The sequence below is a fragment of the Chrysoperla carnea genome, chromosome 2, assembly GCF_905475395.1.
Source record: "Chrysoperla carnea chromosome 2, inChrCarn1.1, whole genome shotgun sequence".
NCBI classification, from domain to species: Eukaryota; Metazoa; Arthropoda; class Insecta; order Neuroptera; family Chrysopidae; genus Chrysoperla; species Chrysoperla carnea.
The window spans coordinates 11,925,233-11,942,748 of NC_058338.1; the positions used below are offsets into that span (position 1 = coordinate 11,925,233).

The 17,516-nt window shown below is 27.2% G+C and overlaps 1 protein-coding gene across 2 annotated transcripts in view; it reads left to right on the forward strand.

The window, feature by feature from the left end:
• The first annotated feature begins 221 nt into the window (after positions 1 to 221).
• The window catches only part of LOC123292048 (protein scalloped), a 267,373-nt gene continuing 250,078 nt past the window's right edge, over positions 222 to 17,516 (forward strand). Inside the window, exon 1 of one of the 2 annotated variants that reach the window (XM_044872553.1) lies at positions 222 to 344. Coding sequence is in view for 1 of the 2 variants with exons in the window: in XM_044872555.1 (XP_044728490.1) it covers positions 1,084 to 1,093 (10 nt within the window). In the remaining variant the exon portion in view is untranslated. Of the gene's footprint in view, positions 345 to 979; positions 1,094 to 17,516 lie in introns of those variants that run through there. The other variant, XM_044872555.1, reaches the window with a different exon arrangement.

Sequence of the window (17,516 nt, forward strand, 5' to 3'; positions counted from 1 at the left end):
TCACAATGGTTTTAATAAATTGAAATCTCAATATTAAGGTTAAATTACTTATAAATAAACAAATAAATATTGTATAAAGTTTTAATGGTTGAATGTTGATATGTAGAATGTTTGAGGGGTAAGAGGTATACACAATGCACCGCCCGTAGAGTGGCTTCTCCTATAAGAATCATACATATGAGCTCAACATGCGCAAATTTGTATGCGCGATAGTTGGTTGCGTTGTCTAGATTCTTTGTGCCATTCTTGGCATACCAAAAACAGACAAACTCTTCATATTTACGGACCGAAATCCGTCCTAATTTCGCGTAAACAAGCCGTGAAGGCGTTCAACTTCATCTTTGGTAAGTACCAATTTTAATTCTATTCATGTTTCATACATTATAGGCAGTCATTTTAATAAAATGTGTATACAAAGAATGCCAGCAATGTGGACACAATCCTCTAATAGTTAGCATACTTGTCATGCTTGCCACTATGAGACTTCCGGCGGCGGTATATTTGATTTTGACGGGATATATCGCGGGCTAATCATTCACAACACAGTGCATAACTACAAACAGTGTTCTTTTAAAAACAAAGTGATAATCAGTGATTAAAAATAAATAAAATAATAATAATTACATATAAAACCAACAGGTCGATTGATTGTAAAACATAGTGTTTTTGTTTTAATGTAAATATCGATCCAAAACAGTTCGTGAAGTGTTTTTAGTGCAACCAATTACTGTAAACATTAGTTGTGAATTGCTATCTCTAATGTGATGATGACATCGCTTCTTCACCGGTCCTAAACCTAATCAACAAATCAAAAATAAATTTTATTCTAATTTAGAAATAAACAATTAAATATTTGTAAAAGTGTTTAGAAAAATTTTTATTTTGTTTTCAAGTGAATTAAAAAATTATTTTTGTGTGAAAATGATTGACTATTAATTTTTCGAAAATGTAGCAAAACTTTTGCAAGTGCAATAATTGTTGGTGAAATTAAAAAAATTAAAAATAATAAGTGTTAAATAAAAACTTTTTGAACTTGTGTTAGTGATTTTTCTGGACGTGCTGTTTTAATCAATTTCAAAAAATATGTATTTAGGTACAGGTTTACATTGCTAATTTTTTTTTAGAAAATAGTTATACATATTTCTTTTAGAATTATCGCCTTATAATGTTGAAACATTTTTTTAGTACCTAGTTTGTAATTATTTATCCGGCAGGTGATAGATAAAAAAAAATATTTTGGGGAACTATCCTCGCTAGTCCAGTTTATATTCAATTAGGGAAATAGTGAACCAATTGAAAGATGTTTTAATTATTTTTAATAAATTTTTGTGTGTAATAAAAAAAGGTACGCAATATTTTAGAATTGTACGGTCACATATTTTAAGAGGGTTTAAGAGGTTTGTCTTTGTATAATATGGTACAAGATTTACAGCTGATTAAAAATCTCTGATAGTAATTTATTGGTTTAGTTTTTAAGTTGACCCTCAGGGATATAATTAGATTCAATTTAAGAAAAAAAGCCAGTTATGTATACCATAAAAAAAACTTTTAACAAAAAGAAAACCGACTTCAAAAGAAAAACTTTTCCAAAATAAATTAATATGATCTAAAAAGTAAAAAATAACGATAATATAATGCAGTTAAAATTATTATTATTTTTGGAGTCGGTGTCAGCCAAGCTAATGTAGCAAACTGTTCTGCCAGAGTTGTTTCTTTGGCTGACACCGACTCCAAAAATAACAATAATTTTAACTACATTATATTACCATTTATTTTTTACTTTCTAGTAGATTTTAATTTATTTTGGAAAAGTTTTTCTTTTGAAGTCAGTTTTCTCATGAATTCCGTTGTCAGAACTAGATCAAAATGAAATGGGACCACACGGGAAGCACTAGCTTTCATACAGATAAAGAATCATCAAAATCGGTTCACACAGTCAAAAGTTCTGAGGTAACAAACATAAAAAAAAAATACAGTCGAATTGAGAACCTCCTTTTTTTGGTTTGAATTCGGTTAAAAATTGGACATTTCTTGACAGTTAGCAAAATTTAAATTCATTGAATATTATGTTATGCATACAAAATTTTGTTAAATCTTTCAGTTTTTGAAATTTGTGAGATGGGAAAATGTATTTTTCCAATAATTTTAAATGATAATTTTATTTAAAAATTTTTGGTATATTTTTTAACAATTGGTTATTATTCGAGGAATAAGTAGGTGTAGATAAAATCGTAAAAAATAACCCTTTTTAATCTAAAATTAAAAGAACCTTACGTTTTCAATTTCTAATTTAAGTGTATTTGACTTCGTAGAAAATTATCACGTTTTTATAATTAAAAAAGAAAAAAGAAGTGATAAGATTAAAGGCGCGAAAAAGGCGTTTAGATACCAAAAAGTCAAAAGTAATGATCCTACGAGGTCAATTATAGTTTATTTTCATAATTAATTGCAAAACTGAATAATAAGAATTAATCAAACAATATAAATTAGTGTAATTTTTAAAATTAAAATCAAAATATTTATATGTATATTCAGTCTAGTAATAAGTAATTTTAATATTTAATTATACTTACAAAGTAACTTTAATTAAGTAAATTGACAACACTATTAATTAACTTCAAACATTTTATTATACTTTCTTTTGTTTGAACATCAAAATCACTTCAAATTAGGAGCCACGCTAACTATTTTTTTTTTGAAAATATTTTAATTCGATTTTTTACAATTTCTGATCTTTCTTGGTTTAAAAACACAAAAATAGAAAATTTAGGGAAGAAGTCTAAAAATTATAAGGGAATTTTAATTTTTAAATAGTTTCTTTCAAAAATTTTAATTTAAATTATAATTCAAGACCGATAATTATAAGGAATAATATAATAATAATTGGGTTTAACATCCGTTTCTCTGACATATACGCCAATAACAGAGGCCAACCACATTATTTTTTGGTAATCTTTATTTATTTAACTTCAAACATATTTACAATTACATTTTGATGTGGGTGGATTCGGTCACTTCGTTCTTATCCAAGCGACGACAATGTGATCATTTCTGCACCTCCATTGATTATAATTGTTCACACTGCCGCTGCCTGGATTCGAACTCGCTACCTTATCTTAAATAGACAAACAGTCTAACGCCTTAGACCGCTCTCCCATTTAGACACTTAGAAGGAATAATATATTAAATTATAAATTGATTCGATTCGGTTAAAATGGCATATGTTTAAATAGAATTTTTTCTTCAAGAAAAACGATGTACTAGTTTTCTTTACTTTCTAGAAGTCAAGTTTACGTTTGGAATAAAATTTGATAGTCAAGCTGGTTTTGGACGTTCCAAAAAAATTAAGTTTTCTCTTAGTATTATCTTTAAATCATATGCGTTTTTAACATGTAAATCCTATTTTGTTTTTAAAGATATGCTTTATTATGTAACAAGGCCAATTTTTAACCGACTTCAAACCAAAAAAAAAAGAGGTTCTCAATTCGACTGTATTTTTTTTTTATGTTTGTTACCTCAGAACTTTTGACTGGGTGAACCGATTTTGATGATTCTTTATCTATTTGAAAGCTGGTGCTTCCCGTGTGGTCTCATTTCATTTTAGTCTAGTTCTGACAACGCCACCCATGAGAAAACCATAAAAGTTTTAATTTGCATTAAGTATGCACGACAAGAGGACGAATAAATCAATATCACGCGAACCGATTTCGATGATGCTTTTTTAGTGACAAATTAGTTAGTGTACTCCAGATTCACTAAAAATCACAAAATGAAAAAAACTTTTAACATAAAGAAAACCGACTTTTCCAAAACAAATTAAAATGCTCTAAAAAGTAAAAAATGAAAACGATAATATAATGCAGTTAAAATTACTGTTATTTTTGGAGTCGGTGTCATCCAAGCTAATGTAGTAAATTGTTCTGTCAGAGTTGTTTCCTTGGCTAACATCGACTCCAAAAATAACAATAATTTTAACTGCATTATATTATCGTTATTTTTTACTTTTTAGTGCATATTAATTTGTTTTGGAAAAGTTTTTCTTTTGAAGTCGGTTTTCTTTTTGTTAAAAATTTTTTTATCCATAAAGTACATTTAATGTGATATGAAGTGATGAATATCATTTGTGTGTTATTTCCACCATAAATGATTTTCTCTCAATCTTAAGGCATCAATATTTTTCTATGGTATAAATCGCAAATTTGTTTCTTAAATTTAAACAGAATTCATCCTCAGAATTTGAAATGTTGAAATGTAATTTTTGGAATTTGTCGATTAATATTAATATGATTATAATTTGTATAATCAGCAGTTTAATATAAAACTATTAATTTTACTATAAATTATCTCTGGGTCGTTTTTGTGATCCGACGTATTCTTAATTTGTCTCTATTAATAATAATTTGTAAAATTTAAAAACAAACGACAGTTTTCATTAATCTTCTAAATTCGCTTAGTTTATTGGACGGAATTTTCAATAGAATGGATATTATTTCTAAGGCCAAAAGTAAGAGATATACAGTGAGTTCTCAGTTTTTGGTAGCATTAAAAATTCCAGCTATTTGACGTTGATTGAAATGCGATTTTCGGATTTATCAAAATGCATATTTTTTGAAGATTCAAAGTTTGTAATAAATGGCATTCCCATTATTTTTGTACAGATTTAAATAGATTACTAATTTTAAAACATGTTGTATAAGATAATATTTATCTAAAGACAGAATTGTCAAAGTTACAGTAAATCATCCAATTCTTAGATATTAGATGCTCCAAGTATTGCTTTAGTAGATGCTCTGAAATTAATATTATTACGATTTCAATGTATCTTTCGTGTCGGCAAGATTTTTTTTCTTGCAAAACAACTTTTGAAATGTTGTTTCTATGGCAATCGCAAGCTATGACGTCACCACGTGCTTTTTTCTTGTCTTTCAATTTGTTAATTTAAATCTTTCATATTTTCGTAGTTTTTGATGTTATCCAAAAATTGATTTCACTCGATGTTTTGTCTCGAAACTGTTGGTTTTGTTGAAGGTTGCAGATTAAAATGATAACTTTCATGTAGACAATACCATAGAATGTAGATATTGATATTAGTGTGTGTCGTCGCGCCGTCGGATCCATTCAATGTAATTGTATACTAATGAAGTATTTAATTGCCATAAAAGTTATTTAATTAGCACTAGTAATAAAAATTTTGTGTTTTTTTTGTAGTATAAAGTATAAAGTAAGTTAAAGTACAATAACCATAAAATAGCTATTAGCATATAACCTAATCGTATTATTATTATAATCTAAAAGCTACTCAAATATTGAAAATAATAAATATATTATATTTAATTTTTATTAAAAATGGTCTTCATTTTGTTTTATTTTAAATTGTGATTTGGCTTTCTTAAGGATGTATGAGCATGATAGTGGGGGCACAAATTTAAAAATAGATATTTTCAATTTTGATGATAAATTTATATTATTACTTGACGATATAAGACGAAAAGTAACAATAAAATTTTTCGATATCTGGCTTAATTTTCAAAATATCGAAAATTGCAAATTTTGTTTAATTATTTAGCTTTCGATATTTCGAAAACCAAGACACATATCGAAAAATTTTATTCTTATTTTTCGTTTACATTCATGAAGTTATAACAAAATTCGAAAATAAGATAAAAATAATTTCAACCCTTAATCAATCCTGCTCTTACATCCCTTATATGGACGGTGACACTAAGTTTTTTCTTTTCTAATTCATTGCTAATATGTTTACTTTCTATTAAAAAGTTTTTTTAAAATTTGTTTTCATTCATTCCAAATGAAAATTATCAAAAACTTCCAAAATATGTCGTTTTTTTGAGATTCCTCCATAAGAGCCAATGTATTTTATATCAATTTTCAATGACTTTTTTCTTAATTTGCACGGATACCTAAGCTGAAATTTTAACCACATATTCTTTGAGTAAAAGACTACCTACAAATAAATTTTGAGCCTTTAAATCAAACATTGTTGTCATGCTCATACATCCTTAAAAAGTAGCAGACAGTTATTTCCTGTAGGATATTTATTTTTTTCTGGTATATTGTCTATCATGTACATTCGACAACAGTACATTCGATTCAGTCTAAAATTTGTCACAATAAGAAATTAGTGCAAAAAAATAGTAATCTTAAAATCATCTATTTTTATTTTTTCTCAAGTCAAGAACATTTTATCCAATATTTTTGGTTCAATTAAATATTAGTTGTTTGAAGTTGATTTTTTGTTCTGTGCATAAAAATAAAAATACATAAATTTTTATTTAAACATTGATAAATAATATTACAAAACAGTTAAGCATTAGTACATACATAGCGTATGCTCTCTCTTCTATACGTATATAATAAAATGGATTCATTATCTGAGGAAATAATAAATTAATAAAATAAAATGACTCATATAACACACTACACAACAATCCAATGTAAATGATTATTAATTAAAATAAGATAAATCTCTAAATATTAAATATATACAAACACAAATACAAATCTTAAAAGTTTATTAAGAACTTATTTTTTTTATCCAAAAGGAAAAGGTATATCGTATCGTATACACGAATGATAATATGCACTTAAGGAGATATGCAAGGATTGAATAATACTAGAGATTTCAATAAAACTTTATAAACAAATTTTTTTATTAACAAAGTTTCCAAAACTCACAAAAAATTCCTAGATCATTGGGCTTTTTATACCATGCATATATGAAATATACATAGTATATTAAGTTTAGTCCCAAGTTTGTAACGCTTAAAAATAATGATGTTAGGAAAAAAATTTTGTCATAGGTAAAACCACCTAATTAGTCCATTTCCGATTGTCCGTCCGTCTGTGGACACGATAACTCAAAAATGAAAAAAGATATCGAGCTGAAATTTTTACAGCGTGCTCAGGATGTAAAAAGTGAGGTCAAGTTCGTAAATGAGCATCATAGGTCAATTGGGTCTTGGGTCCGTAGGGCCCATCTTGTAAACCGTTAGAGATAGAACAAAAGTTTAAATGTAAAAAATGTTCCTTATCAAAAATTAAACAACTTTTGTTTGAAACATTTTTTCGTAAACATCACTGTTTACCCGCGAGGTCGCCAATTAGGCGGAAATTTTATAATATGTACTATACTTGATTATCAGTTATGTATGTGTCACATGTTTGTATGTGTAATGTGATAAAGAAATCAACACTGACTATGCATGGTATTTCAACAATTAATTCAGTCAATTGTTTGTTTTCACTTGTTATTATTATTTTATCGCTCAAGTTGGCTGAAAAAATGATGAATCATATAAGTTATCCTTTTCAATTGGATATTTCTATACCAAAAAATTTAGAGAAAGTGATAAAAAATTATCTAAAATATTTAGACAATCTTATAGTTTATAATAATACCATAAAAATATAAGGTTGTCGATGATGTAAAAACAAAATTTTAATTTAATAATGAGTTCATCGAAGATCCATCATTTGATGAACAGATACGACTATAGTTAGAGTATTGATGATTGAAGAGAGGTATCTATATAATCAAATTTATAATCAGCACTTGCACACAATATATTGTATATTTTTGTAGTTGCGTGGTATTGTAAAGCTAAAAATAACTTATTAATTGACTTCAAAGCATGTATTTGGTTTATATGTATGTACCATGCAATAAACCAAAACTTTTTAACAATACTGTAGGGAGTTTCGGTTCGTTTCCCGTTCAGATTTATATTTCTGAATAATATAAAATGTTAGAAAAATATTTAAATTTCGCTCCTTCCTTAAAAGTGCCCCAAAAATACAATTATAAAGTAAGTAGTAGTGCCAACTTAACAGACTTTTTTTTGAATGTTCATCAAAATCATTATTTTATTAAAATAATATGATTTCATATTTTATAAAGAGGAATGGAGGGGACAAATAGATTATACATACACATATTCAAATCAAACTAATGGGTTTTATTTATTTATTAAATTTTTTTTAAACCAAATTAATAAATGTTCTTCATTTTGCAAAATAAAATGATGAAAGTGAAAGAAAAAACCGATTATGTTTCAGAATTATGATTTTTAAACAATAAATTTAATGTAACAAAACAATTAACTTTGTTAAAATTAATTTTACTAAAGCTATGTAATTATCTTAATTTTATTTACCATAACGTACAAATTTACTTTCTTTCAACCAAAAAATTATCTATCATCATACCTTTACCGTAGGACACTTGGTAGGAACTATGTTCCTTTTGAGTCTAAATGGCCGAGCGGTCTAAGGCGTCGTCTTAGAATGTAGGACTATTTAGACTTAGGTTGCGGGTAAGAATCCAGGCAGCGGCAGTGTGAACAATTTATAATTAATGGGAGTGCAGAATTGATCACATTGTCGTCGCTTGGATAAGAACGAAGTAACCGACTCCACCCACAACAAAAATGTAATTGTAAATATGATTGTAATTGAATAAATAAAGATTAACAAATAATAGTGTGGGTGGCCTCTGTGATAAGGCGTATGTCACAAATACGGAGGATAAACGCCCATTATTATTTATATATGTTTCTTTTGATATAAATTATGTATTTTATTTTTAATTAAAAAAAACTTTATTGTCGTGAATTGGGTTCGAACTAAGGACCTTCCGCATGAGAAACTGGTTCCCTAACCACAAGACCACTCTGTCGTTGAGAATATTGTTAATGTTTCAAAATAATAAAGTGTAAAGTTAACCTCGATTAGTCGATTTCGGATACTTTTTTGTCAAGCTTTCTTAAACGCGTGATAAGGAATATAGTTTCATAAAGCTCTTTATTGATTCATAATATTACTATCTTTTAAAAAGAGAGATAGAAATTTGTTTTGAAGACCTAGTGGAAAATAAATTGCCCACTTACCTATCTTTTGTAGTTCTGGAGTGATATTTAAAAATAGAAAATTGTTAATTTTACCATTCTCTTGTCTGTATTATTTTCGGAATGCAATTTATACAAAAATATTATAGTATTGATCGCATTTCGTACTTATTTTTACACACTCTGTATTTTATGACCATAGTTCTGAAAGCATAGTTCGATTTATTTGGTAAATTTACTTCAATAACTTTGATGAAAAAAGCGTTGGATATTGCGTGTACCATGTTCAAAATGAGTTAAATTAGTTGGATTGATGTAATGTAGCTACACCGCCGTTTTCATTTATAATTTTTATTCATTGGTGATATAACAAAATGAGTCATTACTACCCCTCTCAGATTTCTTCTCTTACAAATTCAAGGTTTGTTTTTATAGATTTGAACTGTGTACTTAATCCTTAAGCTACTACTTAAAAACTTAAAATTATTCTTAGTAACAAATAATTAAACAACTTTTATTTAATATGTTTTTTATGAAATTAATAAATATGATTAAAATTTTTTGGAGCTATAAAATTAGTTAATAGTTCAACAAAGTTTTAATTTAAGTTACCGTAGAGAAAACTTGAAAACTAGATTCATATCTTGATCAGATGTTTTACAGTTGAAAATATTGCAACAGCCAAATAAATTGATTTTTTTCCCTTCTAAATTTGGATAAAAGTTGAATATTTACCAATTTTTTTTATATCTAAAATAATTTATTAATAATTCATTTTATTTAAAATATTCACATTTTTCATTAATCTTTAAAGTGATTTTTAATTAAATTTATGTAAATTATTTCTTCTGTTCACTTACTATTACTAATATTTGATTTTTATAAAAAAATTAATAGATATTCATTTTTCTAACGTAGTACATCTACGTTATTTTTAATTGAATAAAATTATGGGAGAAGAAATAATGTAAAATGGACCACAATTTTTCAACAAAGTGATAAAATTATTTGAGACTTCCGTTTCTAATTGTCAGGATGTATCCTGTTAGAACTTGGAAAACTTGAATGAATATATTTAAGGCGGAAGTTTTATACTTTGAGGATGGAATCTGTAGGAAGTGGGGAAAATTAAACGATAGTAAGAAGTTGCGAAAATTAAACGATAATTATGTGTAAATTTTTTCGATATATACCATAGTTTTCGAAATATCGATGCCTAAAGGTTTATAGGAAACCAATTTTAGAAGAAATTAACAGCTATAAATCCATTTTATCGCCGTAAGGAGCTTTAAAAAATTTACCTGCTTATGAAGAGCATTAATGAGCATGCACGATTAAAAGATGATCTTAAGAAAACGTAATTTGTTTGTCCTTCCTTGGGAAATTCGAGCCTACGCCAGTGCTCGCCAGTTTGATAATAATTTTCCATTGATTATAATTTTAAAAATTAAACAAAAGCTGTATTGTATAGTTGGAAATTTATAGAAAAAATGCGTGTAAAATTTTATTGAATGTTTTTTATTATCTCATATTTCATGCAAAACGGTAAAAAAAAAACACTGTTAGACAAAAAAAAATCAATGTGTGGAAAAACATATATAAATATTTTCATGAAAAACCTCAGTCACTATTGTAGGTAGGTAATTTATAATATTGGTCGTATGAATAAATCATGCTTTTCAAACGAAAACTTTTCAACACATGATAAATAAATACATTACACACTCACATTGATATGAGGGGAAAATTTATTTGGAAATTGTTTATAGTCTGGTCGATGAATGTTCAAGTAGCGGTTATATTTTAAATGTATTATTTAATTATACCTAATGCACCCTTTTATAATTGATGTTCGCCAATTAATTGAGATGTTTTAATCATTTAACGATTTGATGAATAAATTGTCCATTTTGATTTCAATACCTATTTATTTTATGTTACACTTTATCAGTTTTTGTCTTCGTTCCTTGCTTACTGTACTTCTACACAGTATATGTACTGGGTGGGGGGCCATTTTAATCTATACACCTAAATATCTCGTTTTGTAGTTAACCAATCAAAAATAACATATACAAGAGAATGTTAGATATTATATTTCGATGTCAGAATGGACCTAGTTCTCCGGGTTTATTTAATAGCTAATTTAGATCCCAAACGGTCACAATTTTTATACCATGTATATGAAATATACAAGGTATACTAAGTTTAGTCCCAAGTTTGTAACGCTTAAAAATATTGATACTATGAACAAAATTTTGGTATAGGTGTTCATAAAATCACTTAATTAGTTCATTTCCGGTTGTCTGTCTGTCTATCTGTCGTCTGTCATCACGATTACTCAAAAACGAAAAAACGATTTCAAGCTGAAATTTGAATAGCGTACTTAAGACGTAAAACGTGAGGTCAAGTTCGTAAATGAGCAACATAGGTCAATTGCGTCTTGGGTTTGTAGGACCCATTTTGTAAACCGTTAGAAATAGAACAAAAGTTTAAATGTAAAAAATGTTCCTTATAAAAAAATAAACAACTTTTGTTTGAAAATTTTTTTCTTAAACATCACTGTTTACCCGTGAGAGCGCAAATTATGTAGTATGTATTATACCGGTATATCAGTTATATGTGTGTGACATGTATGTATGTGTAATGTGACAAAGTAATCAACACTGTCTATACATGGTATTTCAACATTTAACTCAGTCAATTGTTTCTTTTTACTTGTTGCTTAAAATTTTTCGAAAATCGTTAGCTTTCAAAAGCACGCTAACTACGGAAAAAACTTTTGGTCAAAAGTTGTCAAGTGCAATATTGGACCTTTGCCTTTGCCCATGAATTTGAACTTCAATTATCGATAAACTTTAAGTATATTTTTAAGTGGCATTTCCTCCGAAATCTGTTTTTTAAAAAAATGTTTTAAACAAAAATTGTTAAATAACGCTTTATCTTCTAGAATGTATATATCTTTTATTAAAATAATTTATAAATAAATAAAATAAAAAAATAATAATAATTATTATTTTTACATGTTTTTAAAAGTGTACAAGTTATTTTTATGCAATAACTTGTTCAAAAATTATTAGAGCGAAATATGAGAAACTCTTATTAAAAATACTTAATGCTTCTTACAATATACATAGTGCATTCGAACACAAAGTATATAACAACTTAATAAAATTATTGTAATCAAACCTTTAAACATAAACAATCAACAGTAACACAGCAGTCTGAGCCAGCGAGCTTGTTAGTTAGAAGTGTACTGTCTACTGTGTGTTTCAAAATAATGTAACATATAACCCAGTGATGAATTTACCCTTGGGCCAAAGGAACATGGCGTGGGGTGTTAAAGTTGCACTGCCTTTCGCTCATTTATGCGCCTTTCTTTTTGATTTTATAAACCTGAAGAAATTTAAAAAAAAACTCAAATTCATTTGATCAGGCTAATTTAATGATTGGATGCAGAGTTTCTGAGATATCCCAATATTTGCATCGATTTTGGTCCGTATTTCAAAAACTATTCGTCCTCTCAACAAATGCACCCGATTTTTGCATTTTTTGGGTCAAAATTACCTTATAAACTGAGTTTTATCGAAATTGGAGATAAATAAAATTTTTCGATTTTTTGCAATTTTTTTAAGGGGTACCCCTTTGATAAAATCGAGAAAATCGGGAAAAAAATTTTTGTTTTGGAATTTGATGAAACTCGGTTTATGGGGTTATTTTGATCCAAAAAGTATAAAAATCGGGTTAATTTAATGATTGGATGCAGATTTTCTGAGATATCCCAATATTTGCATCGATTTTGGTCCGTATTTCAAAAACTATTCGTCCAGTCAACAAATGCACCCGATTTTTGCATTTTTTGGGTCAAAATTACCTTATAAAATGAGTTTTATCGAAATTGGAGATAAATAAAATTTTTCGATTTTTTGCAATTTTTTTAAGGGGTACCCCTTTGATAAAATCGAGAAAATCGGGAAAAAAATTTTTGTTTTGGAATTTGATGAAACTCGGTTTATGGGGTTATTTTGATCCAAAAAGTATAAAAATCAGGTTAATTTAATGATTGGATGCAGAGTTTCTGAGATATCCCAAAATTTGGATCGATTTTGGTCCGTATCTCGAAAAATATTCGACCAGTCAACAAATGCACCCAATTTTTGAATTTTTTGGGTCAAAATTACCTTATAAACTGAGTTTTATCGAAATTGGAGATAAATAAAATTTTTCGATTTTTTGCAATTTTTTTAAGGGGTACCCCTTTGATAAAATCGAGAAAATCGGGAAAAAAATTATTGTTTCGGAATTTGATGAAACTCGGTGGATGGAGTAATTTTGATCCTAAAAGTATAAAAATCAGGTTGATTTAATGATTGAATGCAGATTTTCTGAGATATCCCAATATTTGGTTATTTTGGTCCGTGATTTTAGTCCGTATCTCAAAAACTATTCGACCAGTCAACAAAGGCACCCGATTTTTGTACTTTTTGGGTCAAAATTACCTTATAAACTGAGTTTTATCGAAATTGGAGATAAAAAATTTTTTTTCGAATTTTTGCAATTTTTGTAACATTATTATTGAGGCTTACACAATTCTTTCATCACCAAGTTACTAACATATTCCATATTAAATTTTGAAAATAATGTACAAAATATTTGCAATACACGGTGGAAAGTGTCTATAAACTAGAAAATTAAAAATAATAATTATTGCATAGATGCATTTTAATAAAAAAAAAGTGTGGGGTCTCTACGCGGCAACCAAATATGGCGATTATGATATATGCATGTATGTGGTATGTGTGTTTACGTATGTATATGTATTGAAGATATGTAGTAAATAAAATAGTGGGCTTGATGGCTTCATGCCGCGGCCGCGGCCGGTTAAATCTCTTCCTATAATAAGTAATAATAATAATAATAATATTATATTATTTACTTTACTATGTAGAATGTAATGTATGCAGTATGCATACAATAGTTACGAAATCATTTACTTGTTAGTTGCTTTAAATTTATTAAATCAGTAATTAATGAAAAGGGAAATCATATGCTTTTTATTTATTATTAAATTAAATTTTAATTAATTAGTAAAAAAAACAAATCATTTCTTCATTTTAGTAGGTATGTTTCAATATACCAGATACATTGTAAAAAAAATTATCAACCATGTTGGGACGACCAAGCATCGCTCGTTAATGTTTTTTCTTCTCCAGTAGATGTCATTATCTATTTAGTAATGTCATTCGGCTAATTTAAAAGTTTTGGTTTATTGCACGGTACATAGATATAAACCAAATACATGCTTTGTAGTCTAGTAATGTAGTATATTGTGTACAAGTGCTGCTTATAAATTTGATTATATAGATATCGCTCTTCAATCATCAATACTCTAACTATAGTTGTCTCTGTTCATCAAATGATTTTCGATGAACTCATAATTAAATTTAAATTTTGTTTTTATATCATCGACAACCTTATATTTTTATGTTAACTACAAGATTGTCTAAATATTTTAGATAGTTTTTTTATCACACTCTCTAGATTTTTTGATATTGAAATACCAATTGAAATGGATAACCGACATGATTTATAATTTTTTCAGCCAATTTCAAACGATATGATGACCTAGGAATTTTTTGTGATTTTTGGAAACTTTGTTAATCAAAAAGTTTTATTGAAATCTCTAGTATTATTCAACCCTTGCATGTCTCATTAAAACGCTAATTACAAAAATACACTAACGAGCTGACAAACACAACTTATAGATAGTTTGACGGTGATGGTGAATGTTAAAAATATTTGGTTGAACATAACAAAGACTGATAAAATTTTTATTAAGTTGAATAATTTCTAATATAGTACATAACATGATAATTAACAAGCAATTTTTTATATTTATTTTACATATAGGTCTGATGAACGTATCATATACTTCATATATTATTATTATTATTATTATTATTATTTTATAATAATTATATGCATAATTCGAATTCAAATTGAAATACGAAAACGTCTCAAATACTTTACATATTCTATGTCTATAATCAACTCATACCTATATTGATAGTCATACTCATTTATATACTACTTTACTTTCATGCCTTATTCGCCCCGTGTACGGTAAAAATAAAATTAAAATAATGACAACCTCATCCCGAAGTTGGCCGTTTCTTATTAAAATAAAGTAAAAATACTTTCAAACAATTGCCTAACAATTGGAACAAGTACAGCTAAATATTTATATTTACAATAGAATGCGATTGAATTTAAAATATGAATTCATTGATACAAAATCGTTGAAGTTAAATAAACAAAATCATTACTTCTATGAAAGAGATTGCATTTTAGTGTAAAGTCATGCCTTTTATTTGTGGAAAATAAAATTATACTTAGTTGGAATTTATAATCGTGTAAATAAACGATGAATTAAAAGAAATTTGTTTTGCTTTAAATAGAGTATTTGGTTATTATGATCGCATATCTATCATGTCTAGTCCATATGTGATTAAGCCAACTACATGAAGATTGTTGTTACCAGTTAATATAGAGTTTGAAATAGATCATTTTTATTACATTTACTATATTTTTTGTATATACGTAACATTCGTGTTATTCGATATTTTCACCTGGGATTTTTGAAAATGCTTTTCGATTTACGATTTACGATTAAAATGTTGAATCGATTATACAAGTAAAAAAACGGTATTCACGACAATTAATCTTATCACTGTTTTTTTGGTTCTATTTCGTTGGACATTCTGTAAATGGTGGTTAGTTATCTTTAAATTATGTTAGTACATTTCATAAATTTTTCAAAATACTTGAATACCAAAATTATCAAGTTGTATATTTTATATCTATTCAAGTATAAGGTGCATTTGTACGTACATATATAGTTATCAATTTTAGAAATGTTATTTTAGTCATTCAAGTATGGGTCACCATACATTCCATGCAAAAACTAAATGCTTACAGGATGGTTCGCTCTTTATACACTCAACTTCAATTGAATTGAACCCATTGAAGAATAAAAGCAAAAATTTACGTCCGTCTTGTCTATAACATTGTCGGATGAAGCTAGATTAAAAATAGTGTAAGGTGAAACATTTCTATCACCACGAAATTTAAAAATATTATTTATGGTGAATCCAGAACCCAGTGTTCGAAATCTGATGATCTAGTTATTCTAAAGTATCATTAATTTAATACTAATGCTATCTGTATTAATTTATTTATTTTGGAACGATTGTTTTTCATTTTATCACTTTCTCTCAAACGTTGTTATTCATTACATAGTGCCTACAATATAAGTTATGTTTCGGAAGGTATATCCAGTGTCCCAAAAATTGCACGTGTTTTACCATTCTAAGTGTCATGACTATAACATTATTTGTGAATCACATGCAATGTTATAGTTAACACGTTGAATGGTTTAAGTTTACACTTATTAACACTTTGAATGGTTTAAGTTTTGCGTTTATGTTGACTGAGAGTATACTTCGTTCCTGCGATATTTAAGGAAGTATTTTTGTGGACAGGTGTTTACATTTGGGACATTGTTAAGTAATAATCGAAACTTAACAACTATTTGATTTGTCAATTACATTCCAAATAGTTTAATCATCAAACAAACAAATATATTTTTTAATTATATTAGTCAAATACTTCTTAATATTTATTAAATGTAAATAAACATATAATTGTAAAAATAAGCAATGGACGGAATTTATGAATAATTCTTAACAAAATTATTTGAATATCCGCGTAAATGTTCATACAATGAATGAAGCACAAAGTTGTAAGTTTTCAAATTTTTTGAAATTTTTTTCGCTAATTATAAAATAAAATTACGTGAGACTAGACATCTTAAGTGGCTTAAACGTAAATAAACATATAGTTGTAAAAATAAGTAATTATGGGAATTTATTATTAATAACTTGAATAACTATTTGAATATTCTCGTAAATGTTTATATAATTAATGTAAAGCACAAAGTTTTCGAATTTTTTTGAAAATTTTCGTTAATTACAAAATAAAATTATGTGAGACAAGAAATCTTAAATGGTTTTTAATCTCTCATTCCGATATAATAAACGTATGAACTTGCCAAAATACAAAATTTACCCATAAATTTTAAAAAAAGTGAAAATACGCAAATGCTTGAAACGATGAAGCTTAAAACTTTTTAATAAAAAAAAAATGCAACCGATTTTAATAAAATATTCAGTTTATTGTTAATTAGGCACCTTTTCATTCCATTATAGTTGAATACAGTCATTTCACTCACATACGCACGGAGTAATTTCTGAATTTCATTGCATACAAATTACTGTATTTAAGCTGTAATGTTTTGAAAGAGAAAAAAGAGAACTCCTACTTAAGCAAGAGTTTAAAGTAAGAAAAATTCGTAGCGCAGGAGTTGTGTTAGCTAGGCAAATTACCTCAGAGATTGAAAAAATAACACATTTTTCTTAAAATCTTATCTGTCGATTTTTCTCATTAACGAAATTAAATTTATTAAGGGTGTTAGACAATTTTGATAAATAAATATAAAACAGGCATGGGCAAACGTGACTTACAGAAGTTCCTCAGACTACTGTAACTAAAATACAAGTAAGACAGTGACAACCTAACCAATGACAATAAAAAATAAGA